The sequence below is a fragment of the Anas acuta genome, chromosome 11 (genome assembly GCF_963932015.1).
Source record: "Anas acuta chromosome 11, bAnaAcu1.1, whole genome shotgun sequence".
Taxonomy (NCBI): Eukaryota; Metazoa; Chordata; class Aves; order Anseriformes; family Anatidae; genus Anas; species Anas acuta.
The window spans coordinates 4,768,631-4,791,547 of NC_088989.1; the positions used below are offsets into that span (position 1 = coordinate 4,768,631).

The following is a 22,917-nucleotide window of genomic DNA, read 5'->3' on the forward strand; positions in this document are numbered from 1 at the left end:
TTTATAATATATATTAATTGCAGATACTTAAGGATTTGAGCATTTTTTAGTAGTGAACCGTTACCGGAGACCAACTGTTTTTGTTAATGCTACTCTCAGAAAGGCGGGGAAGGTTATTGGTCTGTCGTGCAATAATTTACTCCTCTTTGATATGCAAACGATCCACGGTGAATATAAAAAAATCCTATCAGACTCATTTCACAGTTCTTAACCACTTAGATTCTCTGGAGTCTATCGCCTCATTAGACCAGTGCTCTCCAAAGCTAGCATAATTAAAATCTTTAACAGTTTAGCAAAGTAAAGATGTTTGGCTGATCACGTTGAGATGATTATCTATCCATTGTATTCTAAATGACAAAAATAAATTAAATTTAGACCTTGGCATTTTTTATTATGTGTTTCAAATGAATATAATGCATACTGCCTTTTTTTTTTTTTTATTTCAATACCTTAGGTTTGGTGAGATACGTGGCTGTTTGAGCTGCTGCTGTACACTCAGAAAATGGCAGGTTTCCTTAGGATAGCTCCAGTGCCACGACACACTGAAACAATGAACAGTCATCCAAACGATCTCGAAGCACAGGGATGAGAAACCTCTTTAAAAACACACAGACGCTGCCTTTTATTTTTATTTTTTTCTGAATATTGAAGCGGTGCATCTCTGCTGCTCATTTTTTCCCATGGCCTTGTGAAAGAGCACTGAAACAGCCTTCAATTCGAGAACTCGACTTGTTTGATCGTGTCACAAACATAGGCTTTATCCAAAACCATGATCTCACTGTGAGCCCAAGCCATGCTGACGTGTGTGCCCCCTGCTCCAGACAAAAATACAGCCCACTGGAGTTTGCAAAGTTTTCACTCAGACTATTTATTGAGTGCTGCACGCATGTCCCAAGCCTGGTGTCCATTTTGGCACAATCAAAAAACAATTTTTTTTGATTTCTTGAAGCTTATTTTATGTTTTCATTTTACTTTTGAATGGCTCATTAGCATTGATCTAAGAAATGACAGTAATAATAGTGTTACTTGTATAGAAAGTTATACAGTTTTTCAGTAGACACATCCATCAATTAAGTGAGCAGTTCGAGAAACCAAAATTAATGAGAAAGATAGGTGTGTTAATGAAATAATCATAGTATAATCAATTTGACTGTTAAAATTTGAAAAGCATTTCAGGAAGACAATATGAATTCATAATTTATGTCTAAAAGTGATTAATAAAAACTGTATTTAATAACAAAGCTATTTGTCATCATTTAAAACTTAAGCACAAAATTAGTCATATTGTGGTTCGTGTTGTCATAATAATAAAGCTGAGTATTTTTTTTCCCCCAGACCTTCCTTCCTTTTAAAAACAGGTTAGGATGTATTTATTTTCCTTAAAACAACAAAAAATAAGCTGAAATGAAACTTCTCCAGCTGACTGCAGAGCAGCCCTTGGCCGCCCTTGCTGTGAGCTCGGGGGATTTCTGCCTGAGGAGGGCCTGGGCCCTCTGGTCTAAAAATTACAGAAAGCAATAATAATTCATGTGCTGTTGGGTGGGGGTTGTGTGGCGTGGATCTCCTTCCCCCAGACCCCACATTTAGCCCTGGAGAGGTACTGCAGGTGCACACCAGAAAACGTCGCAGGAGGCGTGCAGTGTTTGGGATTAGCCTTTAGTTATTTAAAAAAAATATGAAATAAAATACATGCGTGTAAACACACACACACACAAAACTAACACTAGGCTTTGTTTACTGACTCTTTGATTTAATTACTGTTTGAAGACGGCCGAATTAGCTGTTAATTGATTTAATTATCCAATTTGTTTGTTTCAGGCATGATTCCAACAGAACTGCAGCAGCTCTGGAAGGAAGTGACAAGCTCGCACACAGCCGAGGAGGCAGCCAGCAACAACCACAGCAGCCTCGACCTGTCCACCACCTGCGTCTCTTCGTCCGCGCCATCTAAGACCTCCTTAATAATAAACCCACACGCATCAACTAACGGACAGCTATCGGTCCACACTCCTAAACGGGAGAGGTAGGTGCTGCTGGAGTTGCCATCCAGCCTCGTGCCTAAAATGAGGGCAGAATTGTCGGGAACGGTGGCCAACAGGCTTGGCCTCGATTTTGTCCTCCCCATCTTGCTCTGTCTGATTTTGGCGTGGTTGAATGGAGTCTCCACTGGGCAGAATACGCTCCTTTTGTTCAGATCTTTGTGGCTTGTTAATTGGATCAATGTGGGCACAATTAGCTAATTAAAAGTGCATTGGATAAGCGCGTGGAGGAAAGTGTGAAGAGCGTAAGCTGGTTTTCTTTAGAGTTCTGCATCATGGGTAGTGGTACTCCTGATGTGCTTTGGGTTTGCAGACCAGAGGTGAGAACAAAACTAGTTGGTCACTACAGGCTGTTTTAGCACACAGCCCCTGTTTTTTGCCAAATTTCAGCACCCCCTCTCTTTTGAGACTTCTTGCCTCTTTTTCTATGTATTTACCTGCTTTTGCAAAGCAGGCTAGACTTGAGTTTGCTAGGTTCCTCTAAAACAAAGTGATTTTTTTAAGTGCTGATAAAATTAGCTAACTGGTGTTGTTTGGCTTTTAAAAGTGTGAGTTAATTTATACTTGCTAGTCTCGCATTGTTAGAAGAAATGGCTTAAATCAGGGGTTGTCTGTTGATGTGCTTCTCAGCACGGGCTCCGCTTTATTCGCAAGGATGCTTTATTGCAGGTTTGTTTCTTTACACCCCCAGATTTCACTGAGGCGTGTCTAACAACATAACTTTTGCTCACAGTGAGATAGACGGGCTGGGGCCGCGGGCAGCAGCGCTGCCGACGCTGCGGCAGAGGAGAGGGGTCTTGGGGAGCACGTGAGCATCCTCGGTGCACCGGGAGCATCGTGCTTCTTTGCATTCAGGAGAGCCCCTTCACCCATCTAGAAACGTTACGTCAGACGCTAGTGAAAGCTGGGTTTTATGGAAACTGATGGCTTTGTCTTTCCATCCTCCTTTCATTCATTAGAAAGAGGATAATGGAATTTTTAAGCCATAGAGTTTGTATTTCTAGTGGCCTGAAAGTAGATTGGTACAGAAGCTATATAAATGCCTCTTTTATCTTTCTAATATTAAGAAAATAGTGGCTTTGGGGATAGATAGGTTTAAAAGAACACCACGCCCTGTGTTTGAAAGAACTGCCGTGTGCATGAGGCATCATTTTCTATCCATGGCAAGGACGTGGCAGAACATTAGTGTACACGTTTATAATGTGTGCAAGTGTCAAGGACATGATTTTCATGAAGACTTAGATGGGGTGCTAAAACAAACCGATGCTTATTAAACAATCAAGTTCCCTTTTTGCTGCACGTGGAGCTGAACAAGATGGGTTTATGACTTCCCAATAATTGTTGTATCTATGTTTTTATTAATTTATAAAACAAAAACTCATGCAATGAAATGGATGCTGCATAGACACACGGGCTGTCTGCTAATGGCAGTCTAGCCAAGGAGACAACGTGCCATTGCTGTGTAGGTTGAAAGGCAGAGGAAATGCACGAATCTAGGCTGAAGTCAGAATTTTCTCATGTGTTCTGTGAAGTGGGACTGTAAATCTGTGTGTCTGAGCGCTGAGTGCTGTTGTGTAATTGTGGCCTGGAGGTAATCGGGATCTACAAACAAGGAGATACATACGTTTTTATTAGTAAAGTTCCAAATAAATTAATTAGGAAGGCATAAACATGCCACAGTATTGTTTGTGACTGAATGTGGTTGGAAGACTTAGAATCCTCTGTTGTTGAATTGATAGATGCATTGTTAAAGCTTGTCATTATGCTTCACTTAGGTTTCTATTGAGTTCTCTTCAATATCAAAATACAAAAATAGTTGTATTTAGGAATACAAATAGGAGGGCTGCAGAGTTTGCTTTATCTCGCCGCTATTTGGTTCACTGAAGGTTTACGCCATCCATTTGCTGCAGTGATTGAATTACATCTTTATCCCTAAGTAGAGCAGGAGACTACAGGCAGAAGAATGCCTACGGATGCACTTAAGGGTTTTGTTGCAGTCTCATCAGGCCCCGTGGTGCCTGCCTGCATTTCAGATGACACAGAAGCTCCTCTTGTTTGGAGGCGTTGAGCTGGCTTCCTTTCTGAAGGGTATTTATCTCTGGCCAGGGCTCTCGGGGTGGCGAGTGAGCAATGAGAGGAGTGTGGATGTGCGGCAGCATCAGGTGTATGCCTGAAAGCCCCCAGGAGGTGAAATTTAGCCCCGTTACAAACAGCACAGGCACGGGCAGAGTTCTGGTTGCTTTTTGATGGCAGAGGCTAGGACTGGAAATAATGGTGGGTCTGGCAGGAGCATGGCTTGGCTGGACGTGCGGGGAAATCTGTGCCTGCTGTTGAGCCCAGCTATTTCAGCTGAGCTGCCAATGCAGCAGGGCTCGTGGAAATGGTCCCTAGCCTGCCATCAGGTCAGGTGGGGCTGTCGGGTTTGGGATTGCCACTTCCCCTACCTCCTTCCTGATGAATGTGCAGACCTGAGCCGACTTCGCATTTGTCACCCCGCGATGGGGAGGCTGATACATTGGGGTTGGGTCTCTCCCAAAGAGCACCCAGAATCTGCCCACTCGCCTGTAGCATTTGATGAGATGTGCATGGTGCTGCTGCATGGGGTGGCTGCGTCCTGGCACCGTGTGGGTGCAGGAGGGCCCGTGCGGGGCTCTGCAGCGGGTGAGCGCGCCGACCGCATCCGGGGTGCACGCTCTGTGCAGAGGCAACTGCTGGCTGGGGTCTGATACGACCAGGAGCTATTTATTTAGATTTAAACAACAATAAAAAGCGCGTAGTAAAAGCTGTAAGTGTCCTAACAGTTAACCACAGCCACATCATAACGACTGCCCAGCAGCAATAAATAATCATATACAGGTAACATTAACTTTTAGGGTGTGCTGTAAAGCTGTTTCCCCCCCCTTCCCTCTTGGGCTTTTGAGAAGGAGTGGGCTGCGGGAGGCAAGTTGGTTATGTGGGAGTTACTGTCATCGCTGTCATCGCTGGCACTTGGTGCTGGATAGTTCAGGCCGTGTTTTATGGGGCTCCTGATCCCACTGGTCAGCGCATGAGCCCTGTGAAGCAGGAGGCGCTCGGCTGGCTGCAGGGGCAGCAGAAGCACCTGTGTGCAAGTCCTTGGTGAGCAGCAGCTCGGCTAAACGGGCAGGGTAAAAGCACGTTGTCGCTGTAAAGAAGTTTCAAAATAGCAGGAGGAAGGCACTCACTGGCTGCTCGGTGTGCCCACGCGTCGCCATGCCGCGGGCCCCGCGCCACCGCTGCGCATGGAGGAAGAAGCTCCGGTGCCGTGCTGGGCAAGTTCTCCTGCACGGCACGGAGCCAAGGGCAGGCAGGTGGCCAGCGTCACCCCAGGACGTGGCCAAGCTTCAGGGCAGCAACGTGCCCTCGGAAGCAGGAGGCAGCCCCCGTTGTGGGCATGGGCCAGGGAGGATATTGGTGCTGCGCTTGGTTTATACGTGCCCTGCGCACGGGGGCTTTCACGGGAATGAAACGATTCCAGCTATAAATAATGGGTTAATGCTTTCATTCATTTGGGCTTTAAATGTATATTACATCCATGCTTTTGTCCCACATTTCGCCCCGTTCCTGTAAGTAGCAGCAGCAGCAGCTCTGGGGTTTGGTGCACAGCAATCTGTTAAGGAGATAAATAATCTGCTTTGGCATGACACTCCTACTCTCCTCTTTAATTTGTCTTACACAAGGAAAATTATAATTAAATCATTCAGGGTAAACCCTTGAGTGTAGAGAAGGAAAAAACACACTTTGGTAAAGATTGCCAATAGAGACCAACTTCCCTGTTGTGCCGTGCAGAGACATTTATCAATATTCAGCACTATTAAAGAGAGAACATTTCGTGTGATTTGTGAGGCGGATGCCAAAGCTCAAATCAAGGCTTGTTAAGATCCTTTCCCCATGCAATCATGGGCATTCAGCATCATTAGAATTCAGCACTGACTGTGTGTTTCATGCTTTGATTTTACTCAGACAATTTAATAATGTTTATTGTGCTGATTATATATATAAATTCACTCAATGCAATAAACATACCTCAGTCATCAGTACCCTAAGGGAAATATTTAGTTATAGATACTTGTATTCACTCAGGATAAGCGAAAGTGAGACCATCAGCCAGCACGCAAACCTCTCATCATCTTATCAGCATTTGGGTTTCGTCAGTAGCGAGCGTTTTTCCTCCACCTCGGTAAATAAATAAATAAGGGCAGCCAGTTCCGTACATCTGCTGGGCTTACAGATGTCAAGGACAGGACCGGCTTTCATGCATCTTCCTCGGGGAAAGCTTGGTTATTTTCATGGGAGGAGCAGAGGAACAGAGCTGAGGGATGTGCAGTCACTTGAGGTGACTGCTGACTGTAACCTGATGGGCAGTGGGCATCCCAAATCCTGCGTATGCAGGGATATTCCTGATGTGGGTAGGTTTTGCAGCAGAGGTGGCTCTGGCAGAACATGTACCAGGAGGTTTGCAGATGCTCTTGAGCTCATGAGCCCTCCAGAAAGCCCCTAACCCTACTATGTTTGCTGTCTCTGCATCTCGGGGCAGCCCAGGTTCACCCCTTGCGCTGTGTCTGGGCTGTTCCTGTGTTCACTGGAGGCTGTACCTACAGAAGTGAGCCAGCGAAGGTGCAGATCTGTTTGGGAAACAGCTGTTTGCAAGGGGAAGAGTTGGAGGGGAAGACTGCATGTCCAGGAGACCTTTCTCCCTCTTGCACCAATCCCACGTTTGTCTCCTGATGTCTTTGCATCCCTTCCTGCCCTACTTGCCTCCCGTCCTCCCACCTAAGCAAGCGGCCATCTCATAGGAAAGATGGATGAGATAAACGGGGGTTTTTAAATGGCTGTTCCTTGCCAGTGTCACTGGGGGAAGGAGGCTGGAGAAAGCTCTGAAGGGGAGCGAGCGGAAGGGCCTGGCAGACCCCTGCTCTGCTGCTCCGGCTTAATGCCTCTGTTCTACTGTTGTTATCTGCCGTGCCAGCTGATCCTCCCATCGAAATCCCAGGGCCCTTAGACGAGGGCATTAGGATTCAGCACAATTAAGAATTACAGATTTCGGTCCATTATTAATGCTCGGGATGAAACGCTTCAGTCCGCAGTCCATATGCTCCCCGGGCCTGATCCTCCCCTGGCCGGCAGCTCCGTGCGCTCCCCGGCCATCGCTCGGTGCTGGTGCCAGCAGCACTGCTCAGCCACGGCTCCTCCCAGCTGCTCCTCGCGGTTATCTGAGCTCCTTGTGCTTCACCATCAGAGTTTAATTTAGGTTGGTTTCCTCAAATCCATCCCTCATTTAGCAGTGGGTATTCCCATGGTGCTGCCTCCCCGATGGCACTCGGACACTGCCCAGGATGTGGATGCAAACCCCCCCAGGACCCTACCAGCACCTGAGCAGCTCGTGAGGCTGGCTTGGGGCACTGAGTGACTCCCCATGGTGGCTGCGTTCCCTCCTGACGTGCCCAGAGCTGGGGCTGTCACAGCATCACCCACACGGTGACTGTACAGCTTGCAGCATCCGACCCGATCCTGCCGGAGCTGCCGAAATCGCCGCTGTTGCTCTCCCCGTCTGAGTCAGCGCTCAGGGTGATGGGCTTTGAAAAGTGCCGGCCGTGACTCAGACCTGGAGTTGCTGCTCTTCAGTTTGAAACCTGAGCAGCCCTTGGTGTTGGTACCGGTACCCGAATTGGGGCTGTAGCACCCCGTGCTGCCTGCCCCCTCCGTCCTTCTTTCCAAGGAGCCTCCCAGCGGTCACACAGACCGTTTGCTCCCAGTCCATTTGGGCATCCTTTGATCACGTTACAGCTTTCAGAGAACCGTTTGCTAAACCCTAGAAAGGTGTTTCTGGTTCATTTATTTTTGTTGTTTCCCCCCCCAGAATATGCTGAGTAACCCATCTGTAGGCACTTGGCGCAGCCCCGGGATCTGCCCTGCCACCAGGGAGCTCCCAAACACACCCGGCTGGTTGGTTCCTGGTCACATGTAATAATGAGCACTTGTACAACTCCAAACACTAAGCTAATGTATCAAAAAGCACTTAAAATAGATCGGGTGAGCCTTGGCAGACACAGAACAGAACTTTTCCAAATTTTAGCATATGTATTGTTTTATTCCTCCATCTGGCCAACAGATCATTGTTTGATATCTGAGTGCTTTGCATATCTCCTCCCTTTTCTTGCAACTGAGATACTTACACGTGCGTTTAATACAGCTTAATGCTATTTTTACATAGCAGAGAAATAGCTGATGGCTTTCTGTTAATTGCATGCACTTTGCAGTTAAACTTTTACTAAAACATTCCTGTCTAAATACTTGAAGTCCAATGAAAATTTGTCCTCTTCTTTTATTAGAGGTGTTTATGTAGCGGTCTTAAAAAGTGACCTGGTTTTGTTTTACTGCACTGTGGATTCCTGTTCTTTTTTTTTTTTTTTTCCCCTTTTTTTCCTTTTTTTTTGGGTTTTCTCCCGTGTGCAAGTTGTCCTTCCTCAGCATTTGTTAGGAGACCTGACTGTCCCAAAGAGCTGAGCAGGGAGCTAATGAAGAGCTGCACCATTTCTTTATCGTACATCCCCCAGCCCGAGTGTGGAAAAGAAACACCCTTGAAAATGCCGTAAAAGCGGAGAAGTTAGGTGATTTTTGTGTGACTATTTTCTCTGCTGTTCAATAAAAGCGAGGCCGTTAGCCTGACAGCTGTTATATCATGTTATATCGCGCTGCTAAGATATTGAGTAGCATTTAAAGTAGAACGCCACCATTAAGCTTTATAAACTTTATCCATTTCACTATGGTTTAATGGAAAAAAATGAGTTTTTCAATAAAATGACATCATTTTTCCCAGGTTGTAACGTTCACTTTACAACTGTTTTTCTTTAATTCAATTTATTTTACTTTTCTTTTTCTTGGCATCCTTTTTTTTTTCTTGCAGTCCGAGAGGGGGGAGATCTCCCTTCGTAGAGCAGCTGGGTCCTGCTCAGAGCCCTTCTCCCTCCTCCCTCGACATCTCGCCCTGAGCTGGGCTCTGCTTTTGTTGGGCTGAGGTTGGTGCTGGGGATTTGTGCCCTACCTGCTGCTCTCGTGGCAAAATTGTGTGGAGCAGCACACGCAGTGCAGGCAGGTACTTTTTGCAGCACTGGTGCTTTCAGGTGGTGTGGGGCTCTAATTTCTCCCCGTGCTTGGGAAAAACACATGTATATTTGATGTTGTATTCTTCTCATTAATACCACGGTGTAAGCCCAGGGAAGGAAACGGCCACCTTGCGTTGCAGCTCGTCAGTTTGGGCCGCGGGGATGGAGACGATAACCGATCCTTTGGGAAACGGGCTTGGGAGCCGAGCATCGGATCCGCTGGCCAGAGAATCCTTTTGACTGTAATTTTCCTTTTTGTGCCTACTCAAAAATAACATCGTGATGGGCCCTTAAATACCACTTCATACACAGAGCACAATTTCCACAGCACAGGTGGTGCTAATATAGGACAGTCCCCCAGGCACTTGTCGCCAGGAGTTGTACAGCTTGTTCAGTGTCTGCATCCATATGGCAATCTGTCCCATTCATAGAAAGACATTGTAGCTGTGCCTGTGGGTGCTGTGGTCAATGTAGTGTAAAAAGTAGATTTTTAACTCTCGGCAACCTACGTTCTGCTGTTTGTTTTATTGTGGAATCCAATTTATAACGGGGGGGGGGAACAAATCAGCTCCGAGCGGATTCCAGAACAATCTCGCTGGCTGCAGTTTGTGTTTGCTCTTGGAGCGCCTGGTTAATCAGCAGGTGCACCAGCCCCGCTCCCAGCCCCGCTCTAATGAACAGTTTACAGGAAGTCTTGCTCGGAAGAAACATTTTCGTCCTTGTTTATACTGCGAATTAACTCCGAAGTTGCAAAGCTGTAAACGATGGTAGCTAGCCGCCTGCGTCACGCAACTCTTTCTTCCCTCTTTATCTTCTCCTTTCCTTCTTTTTGGGTGCCGAGGTGACGTGGCACAGCCTCCCTGGCTGTGCAGTGACGAGGAGGACGCCGGGTGCCCTGCTGCCACCCGTGCCCTGCTGCTGCCACCGGGGTGCCCCAAGGAAGGGCACAGCACAGCACAGGGGCTCTCGCAGAGGGGGGCCGGAGCCGTGGCGGGGCGCAGCGGTTCGAGGATAAACAAGTGAGCGTGATTTATGGCTGCTCTGGTAGCTCTCATCCCGCTGCCAAATGTTGTTCTGCTTTAGCGTGACTATTTGTTATGCCTTTCAGTAAACACAAACAAATAGACGCCTAGCACCTGCAGCAGCATCTGATATTTACACTACCTGTATGATTCAGTGCGCTTCCCTGGGGAAACAGGCTGGTGTCCTATAGATTTCAGTGCTTTTTGAAACCAGCATCCTTAGGAGGGAAAGCAAGCGGCGGGGAGAATTCAGCAGCTTAACCGTGCTTCTCCCTTTGAGTAACTATTTATCACAATTATTTTTAGGACCGTTTTCCCAAACGGCGCTTTTTCAGCCGCCGTAGGACCGCGGCGGTGCAGGACTGTCACCGCCTATGTTATGTGACAGTCACCTTCTGTGCTGCCTTGGGTGCGCCTGTGGGACAGGGGTGGGAGATCCCGAAGTGAATAATCCATGCTAATCATATCTGTTGACGGCTCACCGGTTTGTTTAGGGGGGAAGGATTTGCCTCGGCTCTAAAGGTAGCAGAACGTAATCGTGGTGTTCAACAAGAACAGATCTTGTTTCTCGGGGTTTTCTTTTGCTGTATATTTAAGTGTAACAACAGAATATAAATTGCAGTGAAATAAGGTTGGCAAACAGGATCTTTTTACAAAGTATGTATGTATGGCTGTAATTTTACACCTCGGTCTCGGTGAAGTTCAAGGTCTAATCCTGAGTTTTTTAATCTTGCGTGTGTTCTTAAAAGCGTTGCTGAACCGGGGCCAAAGCCTTGCCCTTGCCCCATCCCTCTGCCCCACAAACGGGTTGTATAGGAAGGATGGGGTTGCTGGGCTGAAAGTGTAGAAAAAAAATCCAAGCACACCAGAAAGTGGTACGATCACATTTTTTTCCTAATTAACTAAGATACCGAATCAATCCCTTTTCATCTGAGTAAATTAGGAGACAGTTCAGCGAGGAATAAAAGGAGATTTAGCAAGGGTAGGTAGAAAGCAGCCCGGATAGGAACTAAAAAATTCCAAACTGCCTTCTCAAACCGCCACGTCAGCCGCTCTTGAGCAACGGAGGTGGGACGTTCTGTGCCGTGTCTCAGCGAAAAAGGTGAGTGCAGTCATGGGTGGTGTAAACACGCGTCTTGCATCCGAGTCGGTCCTTTTTCCTGGCCCCCATTATGCAGAACCAGTTGCACCACAATTAGAGCGCGATGTACAATTGGCCTCTCTCTTGCAGAAAGGATCAAGAGAAGCTGGAGCAAATCTAGAGGAGAGCAGCTAGGATGATAAAGGAGTTGGAGGGAATAGGCTATGAAGACAGATTAAAGGGAATTAAAGATCTACACCCTGGAAAAATAGAGGCTCTAGGAGGATGTGATTATGGTATGTAAGTACATGAAGTGATGCTACAAAGAGGGAGAGGGAAAAAATTGTTCTCATTAGTTAGCAATGCTGGAATTTAAAATCCAGCGTTTCAAATCATGTGCGTCTGGGTATATTTGATGTACTTTTCACTACAGTACTGAGGCACAAGGTTGAAATAAAAAATACGAGTTTTAAATAGTACAGAAACTCGTTAATGCTAAATTCAAGTGCAGGAATGGAATTGCCACCTGATAAGTGATGGATTCAATGCTGTGGGTTTTCTCTTTTTTGTTCTCATTTTTTTCGTTTTCAGTGGGCATTTCTTTTAAATAGTCTAGCAATGGACTCGGTTCCTCCAAGGAGGTGATGCAGGGCAGTGGCTGTCGGGGCCCCGTGGCAGTTGTGCTGCGGGGTGGGAAGCGGGGCTGCCACTGGAAGAAGTACGAAGTACATTTAGAGTGCTAGAGGGTCATAATGTTGATTAATAATCCAAACCATCCGTTCACAGATTAAAACCAGAAGATGATGTGTTTAATTATCCAGTCTGGTTATACTCTCGCAGTGTGCTGTGGGGAAGGGGGTGGAGGAGCAGGGGAATGCGAGCCAGATTTTGTCCCAGTCTTGCTGCAAATGCCCCGGCGCTCCCCGTGCAGCAGGCGTGCAGGGAGCGGTGCCGCGGTCGCGTGAGGGCGTAGGGCAGGGGTTGGCAGTGCTCTGCTGCTCTCCTGTTACATCGGCAGCGCTGGGCCTTTGGATTTTTTTTTTTCCTACCCAAGTATACAAGTTGGTGCGCTCCGATTAGAAGAGAGGATTTCAGCCTGTAGGCTGCAGTTTTAACCTGATTTGTCTTAAATTGGTGTAGTCATTTAAAATGTAATATACTACTCCTGTTACTTCCAATAGGGCTTGATGTAAAACATGAGCTTCTTTTAGCTCTCGCTCTGGATGCGGACTGAAGCAGTGAGGAAGGGGAGAAAGGCAGCCTTACAAAGCATCCACAAACCTGCACACCAGCTCCCCATAGAGCTGCCACTGGCCACGCACATCAAATGTCACCTCTCCTGAAGGCCCACGGCCCTCTGCAAAGCTTTACCTAGCGGTGGAGAGGCATTTACTGTGCTCAGACAATTCTCTCTTCACATCAAATACCTGCTTTCTGGGCAGTTACTGGGGCTGGGGTGGAGGCGTGAATAGTTAGCCAGGCTGAGTACGTGGATTTAATGCTGCTCTTGATAGATTTTTTTTTTCTGAATCACAATTTAGAAAGGAAAGGGGTGCTAGGCCACATGGGTATTAATTCAAAAGGATTTGTACCACTGTAACTTCACTGCAAAACATATCTTTATTCACTTGATTCTGTCATGAAGACAGAAACTTGCATTTGAGTATGGCTGTTTGTCTCTTGTTAGTGATTTAGGAAGTGGTTACTACAAGGATTTAATCGTTACAGCTTCCATTTTGATTTTAAATCAAATATCACAAGCATTTGTGGCTCAGAGAATTTTGACGTTTTCACCAGATGTATTCCTCCCGTGCCTTTTGGTGAGGTTTAGGGCTCCCTAGGCGGTCCTGAATGCAGGAGACCCGTCTCAGTTCCCAGTGGTGTCTCACCCCCTCCTGTACAGGACAGAAATCAGCAGCGGTGGCGTTTCATGGCAGTGCCACCCGCCTCAACCTGAGGCACTGCATGGTGTGAGGCTGAGCCCTGTGCTCCCACCCAGGCTTTGCACCCCCGTCGCCTTCACGGCACCTGGCAAAGATGAAGTCACTTCCCGTTGCCCCTGAAAAGTAAAAAAATAATAATTAAAAAAAGGCAATTCTGCAATTCTGTGGGCGCTCGGCTCGGACCTCTTCCAAGAGGAAAGCAGGAGATGTGGTATTGATTTTTTCAGTGTGCAGGTGGCTCAGGCATGTTCTGCACTGTTAAAACGTGAGCAGATGCTTCATAACTGTAATAGAAAATAAGGATGCTTCTCTACATCCCTGACTTCCCCCAGTGTTTTGGCAAAGATCGTTGGCCCAAGCAGATGTGGAAGGGAGACAGTGGAATATGAACTGTGTCAGTGTCATGAATATTTAAAATACGGTCCGCTGTGTGGCAGAAGTACTGTTTATTACTGAGGCTTCTGCTTGCTTGGCTTTTACATCCAACCGTGACTTTCTTGCCAGTGTTTCCAAGCATGGTACACACTTTCACCTGGTTAGTAAGTATGGAAGGAGTGAACCACACAGCAGGGGTGGCTCTCGTGCTGGTGCTTTGGTTGCTGCTTTCCCCTGTACATTGTGCTCCTGTCTCTAGTTTGGGTAAATGCCACTCGGTTTCTTCCTCTGGGCTTAGCTGCCTGTGGCTCCTCTACCTGCAAGTCCCCAGTGATGCTGCAGCCCAGCAGACACATCCCAGAAGCTCGCTGGCCAAAACTGTGTAGGTGGGTTGTGGTTCACTTCCAGAGCTCCCAGGGTGATGGAGGCAGCAGTACAGCCCCCTGTGCTCCACACACACAGCTCCCGGAGCCCTGGGAGCACCTGGCCCTTGGCCCTGGCCCCGCGGAGCCGCCTTTCCGGAAGGCAGGCTGCAGGCAGCGAGGGCTAAGTGGACACTTACGCAGTTTGCAGCTTCCCACATGGATTTCGTTACTTTGCCGTATGTCATGAATAAGCTGACTTACGCAAGAAATTTTACTTGCCAGAGGGTTATTTGTTGTGCTTTGATGTAATAACGCTGCACTGTTGCATTATTTGGAGTTAATTCTATTGTATGGTAAGCGTTTTGTATGCAAATAGCTTGCAAGGAAGATAAAAAAAGACGTCTTGATTTTGCATCGTGTGTTCCTTCGTCGTATTGTTACAAAATCGCTTCCACTTAACTGCTGTTGCATCACCAGTACCCAACCAGGAATACACATTCCTGGGAAGGAGAGGGTGACAGAAACAAACACCTACTCTAATGTGTCATTAGAAATCAAACAGACCAAAAACTTGCTTCTGCTTGCCAATGCTCGGATCTTCTGCGAGTCTGTCTCCGCAGTGAGACCAAGGATGCATCCAGATGACAGAAACTGCGCCTGCACGCAGACACAGTATCATCGAGCAATTAAAAAATATACATTCGTATTGTGCCCGGAGAAGTGTTTGTTTATGTACTGGATTAAAATCTTCATTTTCCACCTCTGTTTGCTTAAACAAAGTGAGTACTTAGATCGGCTAAAGGAAAACAGAGTTCCCCATTCATTTCCACTGGCTGTGTATCTTTTGTGCGTTATATCCGTTCCTGCATAAACCGCCCTTTGTTTTGTTTCGAGGTGCTTCTTAAGGCTGCACCAGCGAACAAGTGGCAATCTATAACATCTCCAGAAGTGGGATGGATGAAATAGCAGTAATCTGATAGTGACACATAAAGGTCACCGAAACGCACGACTGAAAAGCCCCGGAGCGGGATCGCAGTAACCGGCTTCGGAAAGGCGCTGCCTACGGAGGGTGCCTGCGTTTTTCTTTACATACCGAGGGCTTTTTGTTCCACTTTGAAGTATCTATTTTTGGTAGGTTTAAGTAGTTGCTCTGCTCTGTCACATGGCAGTGGAAGCTGTACGTAGGTGTTAAGTATATTACGCTTAGCGTCTTGTTAGCAGAAACGACCTTTTAAGTTCCTGTTTACGGTCAGCGCCGGTCTCCCTGGCTATTGACAGCACCAGCCTTGCACACGCTGAGCGCGGTGTACAGTTGATACTCTCTTGGTCATTCAGTCATTTTCTTTGGACACAATACCCAGGGTATCATGTCCTACATAGTTTGTCTTGTCTTGTGCAAGATCCCTGGAAAGAAAGGAGATTTGCACTTGGATTTAAAAAATAAATACAAATCTCGGTAGGACTCTTTCCGTTGACTTGGCCATGGCCTTTAGGCTCTTGCGGAGAAACTTTAAAAAACCCTGCTGGGGGTTTAAGCCATGTGACTGCTGTTGATATTATAATGAGATTTACAGTGCTTAAACCCCACAGGAGACCGACTCCTTACTTGGTGTCACATGGCGTTTCTGCACTCGTCTTGGGGTATGGGTAACACTCACCGCGTAAATTAATAGGCTTCAATTTTTTGGGTTCTGCCAAACAGACTGAAATCATAACTCTCATATAGAGTCTTCATGGACTTTAATGGAGTGTTAACATGAAAGCCTACTTCCTCACACTTTGCTTTATTCAGATGTAGAAGCAGATGACAAAACCCATTATTTTCCAAATTACTCTTTTCCGATGTGTATGGAGGGCATTTGACCATATGCATGTCTAACTGGAGTGGACAGTGTGTCTTCAGCCGTCCTCCCTCTTTTTCAACTGAGGAAACGTGTGCTGTAGTAATTTTCTAATTTCCTTGCAAGGACTGCATCGGTCCCTTTGTTCTTTTCAAAATCTCAACAGATAAAACCTCTCCCCACTTGCATGTTTTAAAATCTGATTAAGTGAAATATTCCCTTAAAGAGAAAATCTTTGCAAGTCTTTCCACCTACAGTGTTTTTTTTTCTTTTTTTTTCTTTTTTTTTTTTTTTTTTTAGGAAATAAGGTAGCTGGTGCATGTATTTATGCTTGAAGAACTATTTGGAAACTGTCAAAAATAATATTTTAATGAAATCATGAATTCATTTCATGTGCATCTCATAATATCTTTTCCAGTCAGATCTGTACCTTTTTGCTTCAAGAGGAATTAAAAAAAGATTAAAAATCCTTTAGTTATCTACAGATTATTGGTGGGCCCAAACACAGAACTGGTGGAATCTGGGCAGGAATTTCTCAGACGACTTCCTTGCATTTGAGTTAACACTTCTTGGCTATTTTTTACAGCGCTCTTGCTATCCGGTGCATGAGAAATAATACGAACAAAATTTTGTTACAGTCCGCAGGCAGATAATATTACAGAACAAGAATAAACGGCATTTCCACATGTGTATAAACATAAAATGGCAGAAAGTAGGTGTTTATCCATAACGTTACCTGTAATCCAGGATAAAATAAGTCATAAAAGCCACACCTAGATGCTGGTATGTGTTCATATCCTTTGTGTATGTTTGAAGTTCATAATACAGCACAGGCACGCTGTAGCAAAAAGATTTGCCGTGAAAAATAGATACGTGTGTAAGCATAAAATAGAGATTTCAATATTATTTTGACATTTTATGTTTAAAGTCATCTAAGGTTATGGAAAATGTTGCAAAAATAATTCCTTTACTTAAGAAGTTTCCATGCAGAAGTTGAATAAAGAAGATATTTTAGAATATGGTTCATCAGTTAGTGCAACAGATACATTTCCCTGAGCACCACATGGCCTGGATCAAAGCGTCTCATGACTTGGATCAGTGCAGCCAAATCATTACGTATTGATTGGAATCCCGCTGAAGGATTAACCCCTTAGTGTTCATACGAGTTTTTTCTTTAACCCTGCTTTCAGTAGTCAGAAAGCTCTGTGACGTTGCTGCCAAATCTTAGCGAGGTTAACAGCCCCCACTAACCCCTCGTGCTGTGGAGTCCTTTGATTACATGGCTCCTTTTTTATGATGGGTTTCACATTTGAAAGTATGGGTGAATCTGTTTTACTGGGATGTAAGAAGGCTGCACTTGTGCAAAGAAACAGCCTGCAAGAGGAGAGAAATAAAACTGGGGGGGGGGGGAAGCAGTAAGAAACAAAAAGGAACAAACAAAAAGAAAACACAAAAAAGAAACACCCACCCCATCAAGTAGATAACACGATGGGAAGAAGCGAAGGCTGCAAACTTGGTGCTTTTCTTCTTTCTATAGTGGTGTGGAACAGCTTGGGTCTGGCTGCATTGTGTTATAAGAATATCTCTCTTTATGGAGATGACTTTTCTTCCCAATGAAGTTGAATTGTAAATATGCAATGTTCATAAATTTCTCAGCAAAATATCAAGCAGGATATTAAGCAGGTCTGTCAAATGATTTCTCCCCCGTCCATGTTAATTTAAATTCTTTACAAAGCTTTTAATTAATGAATGAAATGTAGGAGGATAGCTAAGTAAGAATGACACGTTTCACTCTGCAAATGGTATTTAATTCTGCATGAAAACCCATGCACAGCGTCAGGTGGGTACCGTGAGATGTTAGGGATGTTTCAGGATCTGTTGTTTGCTGCTCTTTGGAGTCTTTGTGAGGAGTAATTGGTGCGGTACGTTCAGTTACAACACTTTCTCTCTTTTCTCTTTCTCTCCTCCAGTTTATCCCACGAGGAGCACTCACACAGCCATCCGCTCTACGGACACGGCGTATGCAAATGGCCAGGCTGTGAAGCAGTATGTGAAGACTTCCAGTCGTTTCTAAAGTAAGAATGTTTTCTTGGCACTTGCATTGTACAGAAAGCATGCCCTGAAATTTTGTGTGCTGTCACTCACCCACGGGCCTGATGCAAAGCCCATTGAAGTCAACTGAGAGCTCCCTTTCACTTCAGTGGCTTTTGGATCAGGCTCAAGAACGTTTTAACAGGGGATAGTAAATTAGCCCCGTGGGGAAAGTATGGTCTTGCTCAGTGTATTACTATAAAATAGATTGTTGGCAATTCTGCAGCCTTTTTTTTTTATTATTATTTAAATAATTTTTAAGTTGCAGTATTGATAACGTAAACAATGCAACCTTGATTTAACCTTGATTTCAGTTTAATTTAGAAATTTAGTCTTAAATTAACTCTGTAATTGAACAGAGAATTGCAGAGCATCACGTGAAATTTAATTTATGTCAAATAAGTAACTAATGAACAAAGTCTACACTACTAAAAATAAACTATAATTATATTAATTGGGCCCCTGCAGTTTGCTGCAGACCTTTCCTTGCTGCCAAAGAACACAGTTTTACACGTTGCATAAACAGTGCATTATGGACTAGTATGTGGTAATGCGTGCATCCCAATGCAGGGAAGGACCAGCAGAGCTCTAATAACTTACACATGGCTGCTCCACAGCTAAATCATCAGCCTCACCCCTCCAAGCTGGAGCAAAAACTGTTCCTACCACAAAAGAGTTTTCTGTCTGGGTAGATCACCAGGTACACACATGTTTTTGGTGCATCCATGTTCTTGAATGTTTGTGCACTGATCTCTTTGAAATGATTATGGCTTATTCGATTGTTAGATCTCGAAAGACCAACTGGCCAGGCAATGCTTGTGATTTAAATGCACAAAGGGACAAATTCTCCCATTTACAATGGTGATCTCATGAAGTTAGTCCACATAAGTACATGGAATTCATCAGGATGGATAAGTAGAATTGGTCCCTGAGCGTCCAGCTGTATCTTTTGTGTCTGGGGCAGTTCCTGGATTTTTATGCGAGGGAGGGAAAGGCGATAGCAAGTGGAGGATGTTTGTTAGGTGATGAGGTGCAGATAGATTTTTGCTCTAATAACAGAGTGGGCAAGTTTTGCTTCCACTGGCAAAACCCTCCTGAATTCAGTGGGAGTAGCACTGGTCCTAATATAAACATATATTACCAGTCAGGAATGGTACAGTAATGAAAAGGTTCTCATTACAAGAGGATTACAAAATAAGAAGGTGCTAGTCATAAATTTCCATGAAGGGTGGCCTCGTTTCTTTTAATTCATCCTGTTGTTCACTTAAGTGAAATAAATGCTAATCTCTCCATACTTGCCAGCTCATTCATATTCATATGCCATACCATAGCGTTTAGACCTTTAAAACAATTCTATTTTTTATTGCAGTTATCACAAGGGAAAGGTCCTGTGGTAGCCTTAGATACTGGAGTAACGTGTGTAGTCACATAAGGTCAGATGGTGCCACATTTGCTTGATGTGGTAGTCCTCCGTTTCGGGCAGATCTTGTGGTTTTAGGAGGGTTTGTTACAGAGCAGTGCACAGCTTGACGTGACCACGTGTGGAAAGTACAGCCCTCGAACTACAATAGGGATGGACACGAGATGGGTTTTAGGTGATGTTTTGGAGAAGTTTCAGTGCCTAGACCCAGCTCACCCGGAGGAGGTGCTGGGAGCCATCAGTGGGTGGAAGGAACCTGAAAGCCATTACAGGCCAGGCTGGGCTTTAACTGGGCATCAGCAGGAAGCAGCTCCGTGTGCTCGCAGCTCCAGCTATTCTGGTTCTTTTATCGCTCCCCTTTTCAAGGTAGTGATCTTTTTTTCCCCATCGAACCCTTTCAGCAGAAGTATTCTGTGTGACTTTCTTAAGCCCGTTGGCTCGTGGAAATTTTCTCATTATCCAAATTCTACGATGTCCAGACAAAGTCCTATTGTTCGGAGTGATGCTTAACCCAGAGTGAATGCAGAAACGAGTGTCCCTAAGCAGCGGATTGACACTGTTAAGAAGTGAGCATTTCTTCATAAAATTATGCTGTAGCCTTCCAAGTCTCCTGTGGAGCCTATGTCCTTAAATTATATTGCCATTTATCAAAATTCATTAGGCAGTGAAAAGATAACAGGTAGATGCTTGAAGTTTCTTTCTGGTACTCATGTGATCCACGAGGCTCTTTCGACAGGCCCCTCAAGAGAAAAGCTCTTGTTTACAAGGGAAATACAGCCTGTGTATCCATTGAGCAATGCTTAATTTCACTTAGCTTGGTAAAAAGGCCTGTTAGAAAAGCAAAGAGAAGTTACATGTGGAATGAAAGCCCTGTATGCCAATAAAATGATTCTACAGTTAAGGGAGAAAAAAGGACTCACAGGTCTAAAACATGGTTCATTTCTTTTCCTCCTGAGGAAGAAATATCATAACTGTTGGTAAATCAAAAACAGAGATTTGACACTCTTCTGTGATCATTCTGTAGTGTTTGTTCCCAAGGTGAGGTACACCACAGGGCCCTTGATTTCAAAGATAAATACTGTACAAATAACGATCCTAGTTGTCTTTCACTCACAGCCAACAGGAGGATGCTTATCAGAACCAGCAGATACTCGGGCTATTGTGCGCATTTATTTCCCTATTTCTTTTAGAAATAAGTTGCAGTTTTAGTGTTGTTTTTTAATCTAACAGCCACTGGTTATCATGTGATGTGGCATCAGTTAGAGCTAACCGATAGCAGTGGGGGCTGCTGCTAAGCCTAATGAAACAGGAGCACCCCGCACGGTCCCAGTGCTGCCCAGGCCTAAAAACAAAACCACGTCCAGTCCCTCCGCTGTGACCCCGTGGCCTTCTGCCAAGCTGCAGGGAGCAAGGTGGAGGCTGGAGGGGGCACACGTGTCTCGTGTCTTAACTAGCGCCCGCGTCGCAGTCGGCAGCGAAAGAAGCAATTAGTAGCACAGAGCGACTTTCCTTCAGAATTGACTATATCCTTGATTTCATTTGCATGTGTTTAAAGACCGTTGCAGAGAGAAATATGCCCCTGTACGACAAGTTGTTTAGGAAATCGCTACTGGAGGGAGGCTGGTTTATTCAGCAGGGTATCCAGGCATCCAGGGCAGGAATTGGAGGAGGAGATCGAATATGGGTTTATTCTCCCTTTTATCTTTTGTTGTTGTTGTTGGTTGATTGTGGTTTAGATGTGTTTAATCGTGGCTGTACCATTTTAAAAACAAATAAATCCTTTAAATGGGAGATGCAGACCTTTGGAGAGATCCTGCAATCCCGTAGTACAGTGATGCTGGTAATCTGCTTCATGTGCATTAACTTTGATGAAATGAAGGAGAGTTTATGTGAAAGAAACTACTAAGTGCACTCTGTAATGTTTTCACAAGTGTTTTTATCATGGTAACATCTTGTTTACTTTAGTTGCCTGCCTAAAACTACTTGGAACATGTTAAGAAAACATTTCGAGAAGGCTTCTACAAAGAGGCTTTTGTTTAGCAGCAACTGTGAGACTGCTCAGCTCACAAAGGTGTTAACTTTCAACCCCTTAAGCACTTCCACATGAAATTCCAGCAACTATGTTTGTGGTTTTGGAAAAACAAAGTGTATATTAAAGAAACCAGGTATATGCTAATACACGTTGAGTAGGCCGGAAATCGTAAATTGTTTCAAAGGCATTAATTGCTATCATTTGCATGGCGGAACGCCCTGCGCCCGGCTCATCTGCAGTGGGCAGGGCAGGGACCTGTGGTGGAACAGGGACATTTTGAGGACGAGGACATGGGGCAGAGGCCAGAGGCCACACTCGGGCCTTCCCCGCACCGCCAGCTCCTGACAGGAGGCCTGTGGGGCCGCAGCTGCCCCGCGTCCGCACAGGGCCGAAAGCGGTCGCTTGATTTTGGAGACCGCCACCTCCTTGTGGGGCTGCTGTCCGGGTTTCAGCGCTACAGTTTCTTTTACAACATCCTTATTAACCTTTCTGACATTGTGCGGAAGTTCAAGACCTCTCCAGGCGCTGCAGGAGGAGGCCGGGTGGCCCAAATCCCACAGTGCCCTCTAGTGACACCTGCCGTGTCGGTAGGAAAAGTTTCCAAAAATGAGCCCAAAGCTGAACAGCCCCGCGCCTCAGCCGCCTCCCGAGCGGCTGCAGAGCTAGCGAGCCTGAACCAAGTCGTGCAATGTCGCTTTTATACACCTACAGAAAGATTTTCGCTCCCCTGGTTCCCTTTCTGCTGCGAGCAGAGAGGAGCTGAGCCGCCTGCCTGTGCTGTGCTGTGCTGGGTGATATTTTTGCACGCCGGGTGTACACACCGAGGCACATTGTCTTGCGTTACTGCATTTTATATTTTAAGGTGCTCTTAGTTTATGTTTCACGTTATAATTTCCGGTGTGTAATCAGAAAGCATTACTTAAGAGACGAGGATCATCTTTGTTTCATACTTTTATTGACACTGTCTACCATATTACTGCTATGTCTAAATGGTAAAATTTATTATTAGCAATAGTGTCACAAAAGTCTGAGACAGCGATTTTCCTTTCAATAAAAGTAGTTAAAAACCTTTTAGAAAATCCATAATTTTGATTGCTGGTACTTCATAAATGTATAACTGGTACTTTTTAGCTGTCTCTTTAGGGAAAAATGAGTTTTATCACCTGCAGTACCTGGGTTAATGAAATTGTGTGTTGGAATTTAGCCAGAATGAAAGATGAGATCATTTGGTGGCACTAATATTGGCAACAGGTCTCATAAAAAGGTTTGACTTTCCAGAGAAGTATTGTTAGTCAGTGTCCCCCTCCCCCCCCCTTTTTTTTTGTGAGGATGGGGGAGAGATTCGAGGTACTTGTCATTTTTGTAGTTGCTGTGGTTCTAAGATTTTCATCTGTGGTAATATCCCAAACCCAGTGACCTAAAAGCTTCCAACAAGGCCAAGAGAAACACAACAGTGTCCATCAGTGCCTAGTAAAGGAATTTACTTGCTTCAGATTTCAGCTCCGGTTCCTGTTTCAGCCCTTTAAAAATCACGACTCTCAGCTCAAATTTGAAATAATGCTGCTTCTTTCTCATGGTCCTCTG

General features: G+C 45.2%; 1 protein-coding gene across 18 annotated transcripts in view; it reads left to right on the plus strand.

Moving 5' to 3' along the window:
* FOXP1 (forkhead box P1) overlaps window positions 1-22,917 on the plus strand; it is a 364,305-nt gene that overhangs the window by 299,554 nt on the left and 41,834 nt on the right. For all 18 annotated transcript variants that reach the window (XM_068694646.1, XM_068694645.1, XM_068694644.1 and 15 more), the window contains 2 exons: window positions 1,819-2,023; window positions 17,761-17,865. In XM_068694646.1, the coding sequence (XP_068550747.1) occupies window positions 1,819-2,023; window positions 17,761-17,865 (310 nt within the window). The remainder of the gene's footprint in view (window positions 1-1,818; window positions 2,024-17,760; window positions 17,866-22,917) is intronic.